Source organism: Malurus melanocephalus, unplaced genomic scaffold (genome assembly GCF_030028575.1).
Source record: "Malurus melanocephalus ecotype Western Australia unplaced genomic scaffold, MMel_1.1 scaffold_2, whole genome shotgun sequence".
In the NCBI taxonomy this organism is placed as follows: domain Eukaryota; kingdom Metazoa; phylum Chordata; class Aves; order Passeriformes; family Maluridae; genus Malurus; species Malurus melanocephalus.
The window spans coordinates 8,282,508-8,302,292 of record NW_026623234.1 but is presented as its reverse complement, the minus strand read 5'-3'; the positions used below and the strand labels follow the sequence as shown (position 1 = coordinate 8,302,292).

At 46.6% G+C, this 19,785-nt stretch overlaps 1 protein-coding gene across 3 annotated transcripts in view; it reads right to left on the bottom strand.

Annotated features, from left to right (window-relative positions):
• Nucleotides 1-19,745, bottom strand: part of ACTN1 (actinin alpha 1) — an 86,252-nt gene extending 66,507 nt beyond the window's left edge. For 2 of the 3 annotated variants that reach the window (XM_057367286.1, XM_057367277.1), the window contains exon 1: nt 19,505-19,745. In XM_057367286.1, coding sequence (XP_057223269.1) covers nt 19,505-19,609 — 105 coding nt within the window. In that variant the 5' untranslated portion in view covers nt 19,610-19,745. The remainder of the gene's footprint in view (nt 1-19,504) is intronic. The other variant, XM_057367269.1, reaches the window with a different exon arrangement.
• Between the last annotated feature and the right edge of the window lie 40 nt (nt 19,746-19,785).

Genomic DNA, 19,785 nt, shown 5'->3' with positions numbered 1-19,785 from the left:
GACTTCTGCAGATACTATAYGGTGTCACTCATCATTTTGCTCTGTACTTGAGAGTGGACACACCACTACCTCATTCACACTCTTGCTTACATCATTATTAGCCTTGTGTAATATCACATAAGGGATATCTCAAATACAGTATTGGTCATGTCCTCTCAGCGACATAATTCAATTTAGGGGAAAATGAATGATTTTACAATAAGAGAGGAGAATAAATCAGTCAGCTTCCTTCAGTTACCACAGTTGGATGGCCACTCAGATTCTTCACTGCTGCCCACGGACTGGTGGTAGAAGTCACCACCACGCCAAGCTTTCTGACCCTACGGCCTCGTGTTGGTAATCYACCTGCAGATATCTACTACACACAGAAAGCCAGGCTAGCAAGGAGTGGCAGACCCAGGGGATTAAGACTCAACTTGCTTTGATGTCTATTCATAAACACTCATATTCTTACATGTTTGTGCAAGAAAATGCCAAATCACTTAGTCACAGATAACACGTCAGAGTACAGCTCATCTCTTTGTAAGAACGCCTTCCATACTCACCATTCCTGATTTCGCTGTTGCTTGACAATTTTCCTTTGCAACAGTTGCTAAGCAAAACATTTGCAGTTCAGCTTAGTATCACAACTGACACCTGATGATTATCCTAATGGCTACACAGCAAAAAATGCATGGCTGTTCAGTCTGGTTCAAACCACTGACAAGCAATAGATAACTCAAATGGCAGGACGTGCAGTTCACATGCAGTCCTGATCACTGCCATCATGTTTGCTGTCTGTTTTCTCAAAGAATCAACTGAGCGAGGCAAGGTACATGCAGRTGAGAGACAACAGGGTAAGTTACCATGTGGAAGACAAATTACCTCGGTACAAAGAACCAAGGAACATTTACTGACATTTGTTTCTGAAGACMTAAAAACCTTACTCCAGAAATGTCCATACAAGGTCTGTCAACATCTACTAAAAGTAGGTATCTTGCTAGCACCCTAAGACATCAASCACAAGTCTTCTAATTAGAGGAATTTGAGAGTATTTCTGGAAGTTCAAGTAGCTTTCTCTTTCTCTAACAATAGTACAGTTCGCTATAAGACCAAAATAAAAAATTCAACACAAAGTGCTACATTTGTAATATCTGTGGTTAAGAAACTGTACCACACATTAGCAGACAGAGCCAGCACTCAACAAAATAAAAGCAGGAACTCATCTSCTTCCCTCCTGAAGTACAAAGGAGTAAAATGTCACTGTGCTAGAGAAAAAGAAAAGAGGGTCCTTCTAGCATTATTAGCTGGCATATGGACACATTTATTTCAAGCCTGTGCTTAGATCAGAAAACCTCTCCTAATTCCCTTCAGCCCAAGAGTTTCCTAAGCAGGTAATAATAAWTAATAAACAGCATGGCCAAGAGAAGTTCTTTTTCCATTAGCAYTGGCTTCATTATGAAGAAGCAGGGGAAGGGTACACCTCTTCATCCTTCCTCTCCCATGTTTAATTCATATAAACTTCATCTGTGGATGATGATGTGACTTTTCAGAMAAGACAGAAAGAAGCGGGATAGAAAAAGACCTTAAGAAGCACGGGGGAAAACAGACTTCTGCAATCTTCTGCCATGTCTTCAAAAATGGCAGCAATGCAGGATGCTGCTATGCGTTGAAGCTTTAAGGAGGACAAGGCAGGTATTTTCAAATAAACTGCTACTAGACTGGAGAAGTGAAAAGCCACATGTTTGTATATGTATGGGCAGAGATGAGTTTGCGAGGAGAGAGAAAGAAACAGAGAGAACTGCCCTGTGCAGAAGGAGCAGTAGAAAAGTAAATCACAACCTGCCTTGGGCCCCATGGAAGTTTACTACAATAATGCCCATACTGATAGCAAGAATAAGGTATAGACTACACTATGAAATTACACCTTTCCTCTTATCCAAAACCACACCTCAAAAACGAACATGAATTTTACACTTTRTTCTCCACCACCACTGCTTCTACTAAGCACTGAACAATATCCATCCAAACCCTTAAGTCAAGGGGCATTGTCCCATTTCCCTGACTGTCACAGTTGAGCCGTTGCTCTAATCTCAGCCCAGTGTAAGGCAAGATCCTCCTCTGGTACAGATAAAGTTATTATGGTGTAAGTTGACTCCTGGCAAAATTCCCCTGGCTTCAAGCTTAGACCAAAACAAATGGAGTTCAGTCCAATCCCGCCTTCATCGTAAAACTGTTCATTTTCTCCCTTTGAAGGCTGCAGGGAGAACCATGTCTCTGCAACAGAAATGATGGCAGACTGCATAGCTTCAGAGAAATACAAACATGACACACATTGTTTCAGGGTCTCTGGTTAAGTGCTAATCATCTGGATTTGGATGCCAATCCCGATTATGAGAAATATGTAGTAAACAGAATCGTGCCATGTGATATGCAGGCTTAACACTCTTCCTGCTGGCAGCTGCACATCAGCACAAAGCTACAGTGGGAACAGGAAAACACTGTCCCCACAAACCAACTGGCCTTTTGTCTTCAGCTTGGCGCTTGTTGCTGTCTCCTCTGAAGAGCCACATCCACACAACAGAAGGCTGCAGAAGGATGTGTGCAATTTCAACCATAATCAGCCCCCTGGAAGTCTGCAGTTTGGTGATGTCCCCTGCTCTGACCCAAGCATACAGCTGGGCAATACCACATGCAGCTTCACAGGGAAAAGGGTATGAGTAATTAAGATGCTGCAGTGAGAAGCTCAAGCTGATCTTGTCTCTGGGCCAGGAAGAAATAATCCCACTCCCAACATGCTGAATAAACAGTGGGTGGGCTTGAAGTGCAAGRGCATAGTTGTCCCAACCCTTTCCTCAGCAAGCAATCAGGCGATTGTTACACACTGCAGTAGGTACTGGCCATCACCCAGGGACACCACGGCTGCTACACAAGCATCTGGCACCGCGCATCGCTTGCTCTGCTCCCGCTCCAACTGCTGCCACATGTCATGCAGTTGTGACCACGCAACCCTACACCAGCACTCACCAGGCTGGCAAGAGAAAATGACCTGAACCAGCAGGCTAGAAGACTTAGTAATGAATTTCAGTCCTCCTCTCCCATGGGATTCTCTTCCCTTCCATGGGATCACATATCCTATTATCAAGGCACATAGGACCTAACCTTCGCAAGACTCTTACTTCCTCTTAAGYAGTCAGATGGGCATGCAGCATTGTGCTTGTAAGGGGAACATTTTCTYCCTGCAGAAATCAGACAATCCAACTCAGAAAGTAGAGTTTTCACAGATTAAATTCAACTTTATACTTAACAAGCCTAGCTACACTTATTAGAGGCCCAGGATCTCCTCACATCCTACCTCATACATCCTATGCAGAGCACTGGTGCTGCCAGAGGAAGTTAGTCATTTCCACATTAGACAGCCTCCCATGCCATGAGCCAGCCAGCTCATTTCTGCACACAGGTAAGGTATTGTTAAGTGAATTAGAATTTATTTCTTCCCTTCTCAGCTGCCAAAACAGCTAAGCCTCTTGCATTTCTTAGCAGGCTACTCTAGCACTTTTTTTTCCCCTGACTTCCTGACACTTAAGAACCCAATCCTGATAATTTAGAGCCTGTCTCCAGCTCTCTGTGTGGTTTCTCTGTATTTAGGATTGCTGTAGGCAGAGGTCTACCCAGGAAAACTCAGCACAGAGCCTTGACACGTTCATACTACTGACTTTGAACGACATTTGAAGCAACAGTTAGCAGAACAATAGATGTTCACATGAACAGTGACAGACAGGGTAGCAAAAGCAGATCAGATCAAAGCACTRCGCATTGGACAGGGGATAAGGAGCCAGGCACTCATCAGTGGAGCCACTACAACAGAGTATCTCCCTGCTGACAGGGAATTCCTGCTGTAGCAGAAACCAGCGCTGTTGTACCAATCCAAAAGGAAAGCACCAGCTCCCAGGCATGAGGGGGCAACCCACAGCACAACCCTGTGCTCCCCAAGCTCCCTACACTAGCCTGGCCCCTCTTTAAAAATGGGGGATCAGACTACTGGTACCTGTTCAYGGAAGAAGCCTGGTATTCTGCAAAGCAGCATGGCAAAGTCTTCAGGTTTTGAGCTTTCAGACTTGCAGGGCTGACGACTGCACTTGCTAAGCAGCCTTGTTTTCCTCGAAACTTCAGCAACTGGGTTTGAGAGAGCTGCAATGTGTTYTGGCAATCTCTGCAGGGCCCAAGAGGAGGCAGCTAATGTTCCTGCATAGGCAACAGCAGCAGCTTCTTTCCCAGCTCAGCAGCTGCTGCGCAACAGTTCTTTGACCAGCCATTAAACACTYGCTTCCAGAAGACAGGAGACTGCACTGGACTTGAAAATGAGACAGACGCCAAATCCCAGTCCAAGGCCAGTGCTTTGGGGAACCAGGCAATGTGATGTTCAGAACACAGATGTGCTGGTATTTATTTCCACAGGAAAAACAGTCAAGAGTGTTCTTTTCTTAAACTCTCTCCAGCTCTTTCCCATTCTCTTGTCGCTCCTTCAGTGTGGAGAGCTAAGTTTAGCTCTTCTCCCTCTTACTGTTTTTGTAAATTAATTTTAACACCAATTAAGTTCTTTCATCTGGCTTACAATTCACGTCCACAAGTAGTAAGTGCTGGAGCAATGCAGAGGCTATGCCTTGCAAAGGAGGAAAGGAACAGCTATTTCTCAAGCAGCTGTTGCAAGTTCAGCCCACTTACTCTGTCAAGCACTGTCTCATTGCTTCCAACATGACTTACTTGTGTCAGGCAAATTTCCATTCCCCACTTCAAAACCCTTTCCCAATCTCAGATATCTTGCATAGCTAGAGGGGGCAGATTTTAAACTGTATTCTTACCTGTSGAATGGAGGATGCTTTATTCTTTTCACATGCAGACTAGAACTATCACCTGGTCCAAGCTGCAAAAATTCAAAGAATTTGGGCAGGGCTTAAATAAAGTGGGAAAGCATTGTTTTGCTTTCCAACATAGCAAAAGGTATTCAGAAGCCTGGAACAAAGCACAAACCTCAAGCTCCTTTGGCTGCCAGGAGCCAGGTTTCCTCTCCATTTGTTGCAGCTCCAAAGGGAYTGGTTTCCTGACTGACACTGACCACTTTATTGATAGACTGCCATTAAAGTAGGCAGTCCCACTCCGAATTTAACCATCACTTCCCCCACTCTGCTACCTCCTTCTTCTCTTAATCTTAGGCTCAGTGAGGATCAGCTCTTATCTGGMTGAAAACTCACTTTTCCATAGCACAGGCAGGTACTGATCATGAGTGCATCCAACAGAGAAAAAGTGACAGATAAGCAAAGTCAGACTGGACTAAAGACTGTGAAACTGCATCTGGAGCGAGTCTTGTCCCAAGTAAATGGATGAGGGGAGAACACTCAGCACTTGCACATGCCAAAGTCAAATAAAGTRGGTGCGAAACAAGATTTTGGCGGGTATTTGGAATCATTAGGACTGTAAATTTGAATATACTTTACGTCACCCTCTGGCAAACTCTCTAGAATACACTTTACAGACAGTGATTACACAGTACATCTATTCACCCCTTTTGTAAGGCTGCCGAAGTAGCAAAGTTTACAAGCCAAAAAGCAGATAAGCACTATATAAACTACATTAAGAGCTCTGGAGTACATTATCTCTAATACACATATTTAAAATATTTTGCCCACTAATATCTTGGGAAAGCAAAGCAAGTAGCAAATGGGGGTTAAATTAAATCCCAGTYAGCCTGATAGAAGCAGGCACATATAGCTAATATTTCTGTGCTATTCTCTTCCACTAAGGTTGGAAGGGTGGTGGTTGCTCTGCGCASTGCAGCTTCATGACACATAAGTGCCCTTAAAAAAACATGTTAAGGGTTCTCATAAGAAGAGGTTATAGCAGAACAAGACCTACTAAACCACCACACAGGAAGGTCAGAGTGGAACAGAAACCCCAGTGAGCTTTGCAGATGCCTCATTCTTTGCATAACAKGAGGACAATATTTATTCCCAGAGGCACGCTTACCCAAACGACACCTCACACTGTGTACTTGTGTACAATGCTCCAGCGCTGATGAAGAGCTTTGCTTTTTGCTAGACAGATACTTCTTTGGATGGGCTGTGCACCCTCAATACACACCTTCAATTCCCACAGCCTGACCGTGGGACCTCAAGCCTCCCTGCTGCTGCCCCACTCAGAAGCAGAGCAATGCTTACTCATGGGCTGCTGGTGCCCACTCCCAGTGGGGAGCTTCCAAATAACCTCTGAAGGACAGTGACACCACCAAAACAGTCTCTACATGGAAAAGATGAAGATAATTATTAAAATCTTACTAACATAAAGTTTCAAAAGCTTTCTCCAGCAGCATATCATTTTGTTAATATATCAGACCATGAAAGCCAGCAACTCACCTAAGCAGTACAGCAATCTTCAATCCAAAGCATATGAGATCACTGAACACAACAGCAGAGTAAGATGGGAACACATATTTCCCTTCCCAGCTCCTGTTAACAAAGGTGAGGCAGGAAAAGAAAGGAAGGAGGAGGTAGAATTTGGGATAGGAATAAAAAGGTAGAAAAAGACATCAAGGAGTACKACAAGAGTGCTTTAAACTCTAAGCAAAATGTAACAAAAAATAGTATGCTGCGATTTTATTCTCTAGTTACACCCACATGAGAAACACACTACCAAATATTGCTAGGCTAGCAGAGTTGAAACAGTGTGTCGAATAGGACATCTTCAACTGCAAGTTTGTAGCAACATACTGACAGCAAACATCGGAAGGCAAAAATTACAGAAATACAGAAGCACCACTTTGAAGAGGTCCATTACTAGACTCGATCCTACAGAGACACTTCAGAGCTCTCAATAAGGATGTGCTGACCATGGCTGTGTCAGCACYTAAAACCAAGTCAAACACATGGTGCTAGTACAGTAGAACATGGAACTGAAAACCACCTCTTTGAATCAAGTGCATCACATGGAAGTGTCACAAACAGGATGTGCTGAAATTGGCACAAATGGTCTTAAGGTAACATGGAAGAGTAAAAAAAACCCAACATACATTTAAAATCAATTACCATCTCTTCAATGCTCGTGGCCTTGCATCATCTGGGAACCACACTCACAGTGATCAGAGCTCTGTGGTGCAGGGAGGTGCACAAACACAGCAGAAACACAGTCCCTTTCCCCAGTTACCCTGCAGGACACAAGCCCAGCAAGAGTGCAGGAAGATKCAGGCAGTTGCACACACAGAATGAAGGCAACAGGCAACTCTGCTCAGGTCAGCAGGCAGAGATCTTGGCACACCATGGTGACCAYCACATAGATCTCTGGCCACTGGCACTCTAGGACTTCCTCCACACCTTATAGACCACTCTGACCTATAAGCAAAAGCACATTTTCAACCTTTCTCMCAGCCCTAGGACAAGTTTAGTATATAGACAGCAGTGGTGGAGGCCAGCAACATGCATAAGGCCCACAGGGGTGACATCTCTKCCCTCCTAGGCTAAATATAGAGAACACTGAAGAAACTCATTCTTATCAGAGGTTGTTTTTCTCCATTTGATGTGCCAGGAACCATGGTGCAGACYTGCCTCTATTGCCCAGCACCAGGCAGGAATAAAGCCTGGTGACACTGCACAGTAACTCCTCAGGAATAAATGAAAAACCTGCAAGGAGAGTGCTTTTTAGGTGGATGGGTTTCGTGTTATTTGGAGGGTGGGGGGGTTGGAGGGTGGTGGTAGTAGTCATGTTTGTTTGGGGTTTTGTTGTTGGTTTGTGTTTTTTTAAAAAACCTCCTCCTGATGTCAGTAAGACTTCATTTTTCTGACCCCATCACAGGCCAAATATTTCAAACAAATACCCTCCTCAGCTGCTAAATACAGCATGCCTGCCAATTCACGGCTGGCAGGGGCAATGAGGTATTTTACCACTGCACAGTCTTTGCTTGCTGTACTTGCATGTACTCATCCACTCTCACTCCYCATCCTGCAGGGCACACACTTGATCCTCACCATGGCCCTCCTCCTTCCCCAAGAAGGAAGAGCTCAAGTTACAACAGGCTTCATCTCAGGAGGTAAACATGAGGAAGCAGAACAAAGGCCAGAGACAAGCATGCTGGCACTGCCCTCCTGTCAGGGTATAAAGGGGAACACTGGTGAAGCCCTCAGGAAAGCTGTCTCATTGCTCCTAAGAGGAGAAATGGCTGAAGAATCCTGCAAGGGATGTCTCTGCCTGGAAATCCCAAGTGTGGCAGAAACGAATCTGCAGGGCCAAAAGCTAAACCCCCTCAGCCTTGCCTATGAATTTAGGGATTTGGCAGGTGGAGGGAGAGCACAGGCACTGCACACTGGGACAAGAGGGTACCCAGACAACAAGAACCCCACTGCAACAGTAATTTTCTACAGCGTATATACCAAATCTTAAGTACTAATACATCACACCTTCAATGCCCTGGAAGTTCTAGCCAGCACAACCATCTTCTGCCACTTGCCAAGAGAAGGCTCCTTTTTGACAGCAGATCACCACGCTAAGCTAGGCACACCAACATCCATGGGGCTTCCAGGCACTGCCCTGCTGTGGAAAGACCACATGGCGCCAGCTGGGCTTGGCACAAGAGGCAGTGTGGCAGCTGTGCCACCTTGTCCTGTGTCCCCTGAACCCACCCTGGCCATCAGMACTAACTGCCTCACAGGACTGCAGGCAGAAGTTGTTCCAAGCTCTGCAATCAGAGGATATTCTGCTCCAAGTGCTTCAGTTACTGTAAGCAGTTCACTAATTACAGTAGTAATGACTGGATTATGGCCAGTTACCAGCTTTAAAGAAACAAGCCATTATAAGAGGGGGAGGGAAATACTCCTTTGAGTTTAGGATAGAACTAGATTTCAGCAGTCCACCCTGTAGGAGGCTGYTAGTAGCTGGCTGGGTCAGACTATTTGCAAAATGCTGAAACGGAAAGGAGCTGTGTAACGCGTCACTAAACGATATGCTGCCACATGACAATAATCAGTGTTGGAGGAGGTGTGTTTGCAGGAACAGAATCWTCTGTTAATGTGCTGATCCCATCAGCTCCAACACCTCTCCATGAGTGGTCCCGAAAGACATGATGCAGGCAGGTGTGTGCACTCTAAGTTACTGACAGGGTATCATGCCTGAGATGCTTTATTTCAGCAGGCAAGTCATGAATACAGGCCTTTAGAAAGCCTGAAGAGAGCTCTGCTAGYTTGAACCAAACAGCTGAATGCAAACACCCACACTACCGAAAGCCAAAGGCACTTACCAAAAAGAGCAGAAATTTCCCTACACTAGTAATTGTCGCCAGCAATTGGGAGGACCAGGTATCCATGTAAGTAAGAGTAAGAAAGGCTCCCTGCACACCTGACACATCTCCTCACTCTTTCACAGAATCTGACTACAGAGCAGTCTGCAGAAAAGCAACTGGACCAATGGGTCCCTGCAAAAAGTCCTATCCCACAACAACAAGGACTGTCAGCCCTGGAAGATGAAGTATTTTGTGGCCACACCTTTTCTGAGAAAGACAAGATTCTCAGACTCACAGCTGCCCCACCCTGAAGGGCATCTTCCACAGAAGAAGAAAGCAATATCCTACTTCACAAAAGAAATCCCAGTGTTGAAACTACAATGAAAGCAACAATACTCATTCACAGGTGACTACCCTGATGGTACTGCCAGCAGTATGCCATGGCCCTGGGGGTCAGGYAGCTCTGCCTAACCAAGAAAAGCCAATCCCTTGCACCCCCACCAGCCACATTTACTTCTCTATTTGCCTCTCTCTAGCCCTCAMCCACAATAGCCAGCCCTCAGTGGTGACACACCACCATTGTACCCCCTGCACAAGCTCTTCAGTTATTCCCCTTGCCCCCTCTCAGTAGTATCTTGCTCTGCTTGGTCTCCTTGTTCTCTTTTCCCTTCAGAGGTCTTCAGCTGAGGACTGGCAGAAACTGAGCTTGGTATCRCTGGCTGGAGGGTGAGGATTTCTGGCAAGAGAAAACCAGTGGATCTGGGCATCTTGCCCAGAGTGAGTTCACACTTGGCTCACCACAGCTGGAAATAGTCTCATCTCTGGCCAGAGTTCCCCAACGGCCCAACAAAACCCTTGGGAAACAGCAAGTTTCCACATGCTGGCCATTTTGAATCAGACTGTAACCCTGGTGCTCATGACTGTACTCCCCGCTGCTCCAGCCTCCTCTGCACAGCGCAGCCGCCTCACAGCGCCACTGCCAAAGGGTGCCTGGTGAGCGAGCACTGACAAAGCACAGGGCCCCTCGCTGGGTGTGCAGAACCACGTGTGGCTAAGACCAACGCTTCCTCTGGAAGTGCTCCTCTTGTACAGCAACACCGCGGGCAGGGCTATAGGGAAGGCAGAGCKTGAATGAAAATACCCCCACACTCCTTTTGACACCACATGCTTGCAACTGAGCTGCTGCTCTCCCCTACTTCATAGGTGGGAGATGTCCAGATAAGACATGTAGGAAACTCACCCAGCAGCATAAATATGCTTAAAAGTTTGGAACTGATGTTGGCTGCAGTCAAAGTTTTCCTTAGGAAATTAGGTATTTTCCGTTGYGATAAAGCCTGGCATAGATGTGGTCTAAACAGCTTTAAACAGCCTCTTTTTTTTGGCATTGTTTAGCAGTTAAGAAATTAGCCTGCTTTTTTTTCACCCATGGAGTCAAACTTTACAGTTTTCTTGGGGATAGCACATTTAAGTAGCAGAACTAACTGACTATGTACTGAAGGGTAGATTTAAATAAAGGGGGATTACAGGTAAGTAAGTGCTTGGGTAGCAAGAGAAACTTGGCTTCCACAGAGCCAAGGAATCTGGCCAGGAAACAGGGCTCTAGGATGTACACATCATTTTCCATGATGAAGAAAAGAGCACTCAGCTGGGATGCAGAGACCATACATGGTTCTCTCACTCTCTCATCTCTCAGAGGCCTTTATGGGCCAGCTCCTCCAGTGAAGATGAAACAGTACAACTTCCATTTACAGCAGCAGAGAAGTTCAAGTGCTTAGCATTATATGCTGCAGTGAGGAGTAGCAAGTGCCCTGGCTGCCTGATCCAAAGGACATGGAAAGCAGAAGTCCTTCCTCCACTGCCAGTTGGCCTTGGTTCAGCACCTCTGTAGGACATGAGAGTCATCCTCAGTGTTATAAAAGGAAACATAAGTATTCTGTGTGAAATTTCTCCAGCTATCCAGCACTGTACTCATGGAAGGAGCACAGCAAACTGGTTGTCCATCCATGCTGTGCTGTGTGACAGATACAAGATTTCACAAGGGTCCCTCTGAAAAATGAAGGCCATGCACAGGACACATGAACAGAGCCCACCRGTGCTATCCTGAAGGGCATGCTCTACACTGCAGCAGTGCTCAGTCATTGCAAAGTCAAGTAGACTGCTAAAGAAGGATTCAGCTGATCAATCAAATCATCCCTGCTTTCCCACTGTCCACAGTCTAGCAGGATGTGGAAAAAGATGCTGCAGAAGAAGTGTGCCCTGCAGCCTCACCTGCCTACCAGCTATCCACACTGGCCTGTTTCTGTAAGATTTCCCAGTAGTCCTGGATTCCTGGTGGTCAGAGATCTACTTGAAACCACTCCAATGTGACTGACTGACAGGTGATAYGGAGACACACATTACTGGTGTACCCTGTAGTGAGGGTAGCCAAGGAATGGTCTTTTCACTTGTTAACACCTCCCATCTTGGCTCTAATACAGTAGCAAAAATGACAGGTTTGCTGTCATTTCTCACACCACAGGGTTGAACACATTTTCAGTCTACATAGATAGAATGACAAATCAAAGACTCATCTGCATGAGAGACCAAAATCCCCTCTGTCTATGCATGCATACTCAGCCCTGCCAATGGGAGCWGTTTCAGAACACTGAGGGTTGAGAATGTATCTGCAGAGTCCCATTCATGTTGTAGTGCTTCAAAGCAGCCATGAATTTGGAAAGAGAGTAAGAGAGTACAACTGCAGRTAAAAGCATGAGGACAGCAAGCTGCAGTGCAGTATGAGAGCTGGCTTTCAAAGGCCTGATCCAGCTCTTACCAATAGGATACACTAATTGCCATCTGAACGSCAAAGAGCAGGAAACCAGCAAGGGGCGGGGCAGGGGAATGGTTCTATGGTTCTGCATTACTGCCTAATAGGGAGCCAAGAGGTTAAACTGGCACCAGGCCACACCACAAATATCCATTGACCAAGTTCTGCTCTCATACTTTACAGGAATGAGGGCAGGGAAGGCAATGGCAGGAGGAGAACAGGAAATGAGCTTTTTAAATTAATCATATTAATGCTAGTGCTTTTGTTCGCCTAAGCATTTTTTTTGACTGGCCCAAGAGGTCCCCAGTTGTGTCCCAGGGATCTGGGCAAATACTGRGAACCTGTATATCAGTCACATGCACTGGGGTCAAAAAAAAGTTGTGGGTGTCTCTACAGACTTCAATAGAAGACTTTTCTGGCATGACTAACACCAGACAGACAGCACTGCTGTCGACAAGTCTATCTCACCACTCTACACCAACTCACCCCAACAGATTCAATCTCTGAGTAACAAGCCTCAGCCCCAAAACCCCAAATCTTATGCCTCTAYGATGAAAAGGTAACTGGCTTTCTTGCTGAGGTTATGTTTTTCCCACCCTGGCAGTTGCCAAGCATACAACACAGGCTTTTTCCCCTGTAGATACAGCTCACATATGGCTTTGAGGGGATGACAGGGTTTTACATTGCCACAGAAGGTTTGTAGAAGTCATGCTAAGCCCGCTTCTTATGGTAACCATCATGTTTCCAACAGTCCCACATGGCAAGAAATAAGTTTTATATTCTCATACAGAAGAGTAAACTCTGTTGCACTGTCTCCTGTTCTTCACAAACACCATTTCTTAGACTGTACAAAGTATCTCTAAAAATCACARCAATACATCCAGCAAGCCCCTGAGGCAGACACAACACGTTAAAGTGAGACCAGTCCAATGCATGTAGTATTTCTGCAGCTTCTCAATGTTTCCCCAGACAGTTCTCCAGCCTCTTTTCTACACTGACTGCTTTCTGCACTTCATTGTTAGAAGGAGCACAGCCATTCTYCGACAGAGTAAGCACACCCCGGAGAACAGCCTAAGTGTCAGGCACAACAGTGATAATCCACAGCCAGATGGAAAGTATCTCAGTCCTTCACCAGCACAGCCGTGTGAGTTTTCAGCATCTCTGTCACTGCTGCTCGTGCCAACCTTAAGAACTGCAGGTCAGTGTTCCAGTGGATTCCAGTGAGGTGCCACAGGAGAGCACATAGGCTCACAGCCTGACTGGGGAGGCCAACTGAGCCCTGCTCCTYCTCCACTTAACAATGCATGAGAGCTGCACCTCTCACACAGCACATGAGCAGAGTGCCTACAGCAGGAGCAGCTGGGACCTTCCTTCTCCTAGGAAGAACAGGTACCATTCACTGGGTCACCACTGAAATATAAACAGCTTCTAAAAATGTGATTCCAGTGCTCAGGAACACTTTTACTGAACAGCTTTACTGTCTCACATGCTCAGTGACCACCCAGTCACACCTGAATTATACAGACAACATCATCTCATACAAAAGCACAAGCTTCCTTCTGARGGGACAAGTTTTCACCTGACACACAATAAAACTGGTTTCCAAACAGCTTCTACTTAAGGATGCCCTACGTAGCATGCCACATGCCCCAACCTATGAGCACTGCAAGCGGTCAGGGCAGAAAACAGTGCTATCTTCTCTGGCCTTTGCACTTCATGCACTTTAAAAATACCATTACTAAATCATAGGCACAAGAATTWAGACTGGTTGCCTGAAGCAGTCAGCAAGAAATTCCCCAGACAGACATACTTTACATCACTGGGCTGGTAGCTGGATGCCTTTGAGGTGCTTCACCCTTCCCTGGAGGATTGGAAGGAGAAGTTCAGTACAGATTGGTGAGTACCATGTTCTCATAAGCTGATCCTTGCGATCTCTTATAGACTCCCCCTGAAAGAATCTGTAGTCTCATTTTTAATCCATGCCTGCTTTCTCCTTAGCCTCCCCCCTTACACTGAATTCTGAGTAAGAGRGTAAGTCACTGCAAAACACACATGCCTCATTCATCATCCACCATGAAGTTACAATGAAGAAAATGCTCGTTAAAAAAACGAAACACGCACATCCTGATGAAATCTGATCATAGAAAGTATGAGACAGCTCCCACATTCAAGGAAAAATAACTGATCGACAAGGCCAGATATTTCCAGAGCTCCCTACAGCAACTTTTGAGTTTAAGGTTTTGAAAAGCAAGTATCTGGCAACAAGCTACCTATGTTAAACAACAAAAGCTTGATCTTATAGACAGGAGATATCTGGTGACCTATATTGCCTGCCTATTTGATAGCAGAAGAGCAGCTGAGCAAGCAGTCTTACAAATTTCACCATTGTGCTTTTGTATTGATASCAGTTGGTGTGAAATAAGGCATGTAGGATCCTCAGGTGCATCGGGGCCACCTTCCCTGCAGCACACCCACACTGTGAAGACCATGCAAGGACCATGCCTTGCTACAGTCCACACAGAGCACCGTGCAGTGTCACAGAAGGAGCAGAGCAAGCCARTGAAGTGCATTCATCAACAGTGCACATTTATTTACCTCATGGTAAATCGATGATGGCACTGAAAGAAATTACASCAAGCTTTAGTTCAGGAGTGGTATCACACCCTTTTTTCGGTCCACGGTAGCTACCAAAACAGTAGCTCTCTGGACTAGAGGACACTCAATCCAAGTGAAAAGGAAGCTATAATTGTGGCTTTTACATTTTCTCAGAGATAAYAGTCACACTTGTATCACCTGATCTGAGCATGCTTGCCAGCAGGCTTGGAGGTGGGGTGTTTCCATGACGGCCCTCTTCAACAAGCCCATCTCAAACAGAGAGGTGATTAGCACAGCAAAATTCAAATCATGAGTGCAGTAAGACCTGCAGGATGCAGACACAGTAGGGCCACAAGACCCATGGCTTTTTAGGTGACAAGATCATCCTTTTAWTTATGTGTATCTATACGTGCAGTGCATGGCACAGAGTAGTGAGAGGGGGTTCGGAGACTTCARTTTCTATAACAGGGAATTTCTGTAAGTTTGCTCATGAACAACTGTGGTTAGTAAGCACTTCTCTGGTGCAGAAAATGCTCCCAAAGTTTGTGCTATCACTGCTTCTGCAGCAYCATAAATTTGACCAGTGAGTTCTCTAAGCCAGATATATCATTTACTGCCACATTGTCACAGAGATGCCAACGTGGTGAGGCAGAGCAGCAGTGGATAAAGACAAGGAACATTAATTTAATCAATTTGATTTTTTTTTAATGAAAACAAGCATTACTATCATTCCATACAGAATTTAAGTTGTATTCTACATGCTACAAATGAACACTGCTTCCTACTCCTGTTGTCAAGACAGCAGCTGTCAGGTCAAAAAGCAATTTGGCATTTAAAGTTTCACCACCAGCTCTACAGTTAAGACAAGTTGCTTCAGGCCAGATTTTAAAACAAACCTGAATGAGGTGTAGGTTGAGCAACACGCTCATTAAACAAGAACGGCCCACATGAGAGCCTGCTGTACACAGGACCTGAAGGCTGACCCTTACCAGCACTGCCAAACAAAGCCAGCTTCACCCCAGTGTTATTCCTGACACTCAGGAAACAGTGGCCAGAGATTGTCTTTCTGACCATTATCCTTCACYTTCTCTGTGAAGATGAGCCAGGCACACTGAGCACCAAGTGGCTTACCKGGTCCCTCACACCAAACCCAGCTCCTTCACCAGCCCCTCAGGAAAAGTCTGAAAGCTGCAGATGGTAACTGTCATCAGGAGGAAGAARTGTCCTTGTGGGCACAAGTGACAATCTCTTGGCCACTAAACACCCACATATGTACTTTTTACATGGCAAGCTTGTCAATCTCGATAACTAGGTGAGTCCATGGCAATGGCTTTCAGCAGGTTYTTTTCAGCTTTGTAAATCTGGGAAACAGCAGGATCAATCTTGTTATGCCTTGGCTAGTGCTACTTGGAGGCTTGACTCCAGACAGGAAAGGAGAGAAGGCAGAGGAAAGAAAAGGTTGTTAGAAGAAACTGCTGAGATGAGTTCAACAGTTCAAACTACTGAGATGTAGTTCAAAGGAGAAAGTATTTTAATCCCCAGAAGAGACCCCCTGCTCCTGCACAAAAGATTGTGCAGAGGCTTATATCAGCTGAAAAGTAGCTGAATTTTTCTGCACATTGTAGTTTTTTTTCTGCTTATGAAWAGCAATGCTGTGACGATCTCTTTAAAACCTCTTAGAAAGTCACTTCTAATAGACATGAAGAACTGGCTTCACATGGAAAGCTCCTTCCTTCCAGGAACTGTTGCCTTATCCCAAAAATGTAAAACAGTAGCTTCCCAGGAAGGGCCAGTAGGAAAAGAGGCGAAACCAATGATTCTCCTCTAGATCATATWTAAGAGGCCAAATTTCACCCTCCAAATAAGAAATTCATTTTGCAGTTTGCCTGTTTACCCATTTCAAAGCACAATCCCACACAGCAAAGGTTGTAGTACGTGTCTCGGTGTAGGTAGGAAACCTGCAAAGCAGCTCCCAAAAGCTCTGCAAACTTGTCCTTATAATGCTCCTGTAGAGATTGTTACTAAAATTCAATAAATCTTCCCACTTCTGACATCTGCCATGAGTTCTGCTGAGCCCATGCAGCCAGACGGGGAGCTGGACTTAATTCATATTTGAGTAACATCACTCCACTGCTTGCTTCCCAAGTCTCAATTAGTCCCAGCTGCACAAAGTCTGGCAGGACAGCAATGTGGCACAGCTATCCACAGTCTACAGGGCCTTATTGTGCCAGGACACGAGGGTCTGGGCTGGAAACAGTCAGCAAGACATGGACACTTCTTGCACAGACATTTGCTCGCTGCCTTACTGCCCATGCCACCATGTTAGACATGCTGTCCCTGCTCCCAGAGAGGGCCCAAGAAGCAAAGTTTCAAGTCTGCCTCACCAGCTGGCCTCAGTGTTATAAATAATAATTATAATGGTAATAATTCAGTAGTACCTAAATCAGACTTAGGTGAATAAAAACCTAAAATATGTGAGTCAACAAGAAAAGACTAAGCCTGAAAAGAATCTACAGGAAAGTTTGGTAGGCATGAATCTCTCCTGTTCATCTCAGTAAGTTATTAACTACATGCACTGTACTGAACATCTAACTTTAATTACTGCAATGATTTCATTTCACAGGTAAGAAGGACTGACAGTTCTACTACACCACACATTGCAGGTTTATGCTTGGCAGATACTGTTACCTCCTTACCTCTGAAGGAAGCAAGCCCCAAGACCCCAAGAGGACTTTTGATCACATTTAGACCCCCAGAAGAATAACAAATCTGTCCCTCAATATCTGCACAGCCTGCCCAGGCTGGAATCCAATCACCAGTCCCTCTGGGGGCACACTCCCAGACGTGATCTTCCTAACTACAGATGCCAGAGAAGCRGGGTCACCATAAACCTTTGAGCTTGCACCTACTGCAGAAGGGAAGAGCTTCAGGTATCCATCAGCAGGAAGAGAAATAACCAAGTAAGCCCACCACCTGCGACAGACATATAACTATTAAATAAGAGTCCTCCACTCCAGCAAACTGGAGAGTGACTCCCAGCATATCAAATTCAACTGGTAGCTGTCGACCCACACAAGAAGTTGGCTTTGATTATTTTCAAACAGATGTGTTCATTACTTAAAACTCCCTCTTGGCTTCTCCCCCTTGCACAAGTAACCCAAGTTAACAGAGCAGCTCTCTGTCACCCTCTTGTGATAGGACCAACAGGACTTAAAACCTCCWGGAAGGAGGTTATGCTAAAAGAGCATTACATTTACAGCTTGTACTACAACCACGAGTTTGAGACTTCTTGTGAGTTCAAAGGATCCACTCCTGCTTTTGACAACCAAATCAGTGTTCCACTACACATACAATATTTTCTCTCACCTTGCACCATAAAAGGCAAAAAAACCCCAGCATGACAATCATTTCCCTTCACAGCCTGCGAGCAAGGCTGCCTATCTTGCTCTGGGCTTCAATAGCTGTTTCTAGATGTATTGGCCAGATACAGGCGTAGGACTGGAAATATAGATTGCAGCCAGCCAGATCTTTTGAAAAGGAAGAAACTTCCCTCCTCAAAGGAATAGAGCTCTGACTTCCGATAAGCCATCCAGCACTCACAGCCCAGACCAAGCCTGCATTCCTCGCTTTTCCTTTACTGAAATATAACCTCATGCACTATCAAGTCTTTCTTCAATAAATGCCCTTGTTTGTATACTTTAGTTTTCATGCTGTCTACTCTCACCACTCAAGTCCCTGTGCAAGGAAACCAGTGACACTGGCTCTATAGCTACCAACTTCAATTAATTCATCAGACTCCAGAGGAAAGACTTCTCAGCAGCAACATTTCAGACAGCTCCAAACAGGAAACCTGAAAACCTTTGATCTGGAAACSGAGGAGGGGAAGAGGAGAAGGGTTAAAAAGGAATAATCATCTTTTCACTGTTGTGCTCTCCTTCACAATTGTTGCCAGCTCCCTACAGAAAGCCCTGCACCTCAGGCTACATTATATATGTCAGTATACAATTTGTGCATAAAAAAGCAGTATCATCCCCCCTCTCACGGAAGGTCTGGGGTCCTTCTGTCTGCTCACAGCATGGTGAGAGCAAGGCACGATCCAAAACACGAGCCAAGAGAGAACGAGTGACTGGTTGGGAAGCCGGCAGGAGCCTTGATGAACCCCGAAGTGCCGCCCCTGCCATGCCAGCACGAGTATTGYTCCAAATTCTACTTTACTGTTGTCTGATGGAGTGACTAAAACGGAAATGTTTCGGGGATTAGGATTCCTGAGTGATCTAATACAGGGTGCTCTTGGTTTAAAGGACGAGGRGAAAAAAAATATAACTAGCGAGCAGCGAGCCTGGAGCTCCTCCTGAGCTCCCTCCCCACCGCCATCCTTTCGGTTTAAAAAAGGGCTKAATGTTACCATTTTTGGACATGAGCTCCGCTCAAGCCCTGCCCTAAACCACACCATTCAAACCAGAAGCCAGTTACTGTCCCGCCGCCGTCCGGCGGGCCGGGGCGCGGGCGGCGGCAGAGGGATGCGGGGGGAATGCGGAGGGGCCCCGCCACCGCCCGCCGCGTCCCCGCTCCGCCCGGGCGCACCTGCGGGCCGGGAGCCGATGACCTGGCCGACATCTGTTGCTGCGGGGAGCCCGCCGCGACACCTCCCTCCCTCCCTCCCTCCCTCCCTCCCCGCCCCGCCATCACCTGCCCGCCCCGCTCGCCCCCGCGGCCCCGCCGCCTCACCCCGCCACGCCGCGCCGCACAGCGCCAGCCCCCGGCCGGGCGCGCACCGGCCCCGCCGCGGCGGAGGGGGCGGCAGGGCCGGGTCCCGCACCCCACGGGATGCACGCATGGGGACAGGGCAGGGGGCCGCCCACCTTCCTCTGCTGCTTCTCCCAGGCTGGGTCGAGGAGCAGGTCCCGGTCCCAGTCCTCCTCCGGCTGCATGTAGTCGTTGGTCTGCTGCGGGTCGTAGTGATCCATGGCTGCGGCCGCTGCTGCCCTGCCCTGCCGTGCCCTGCCCGTCCCGTGGCGTCCCGCCGGTGCCGCTGCCCGCTGTGCCCGTCCCGTCCCGGCCCCGCGGCCGCTCAGCCCGAGCGCGCGGCGGCGGCGCCCGCTCCCACCTCTCAGCCTCGGCCGCGCGCAACGCCGCGGGGGCG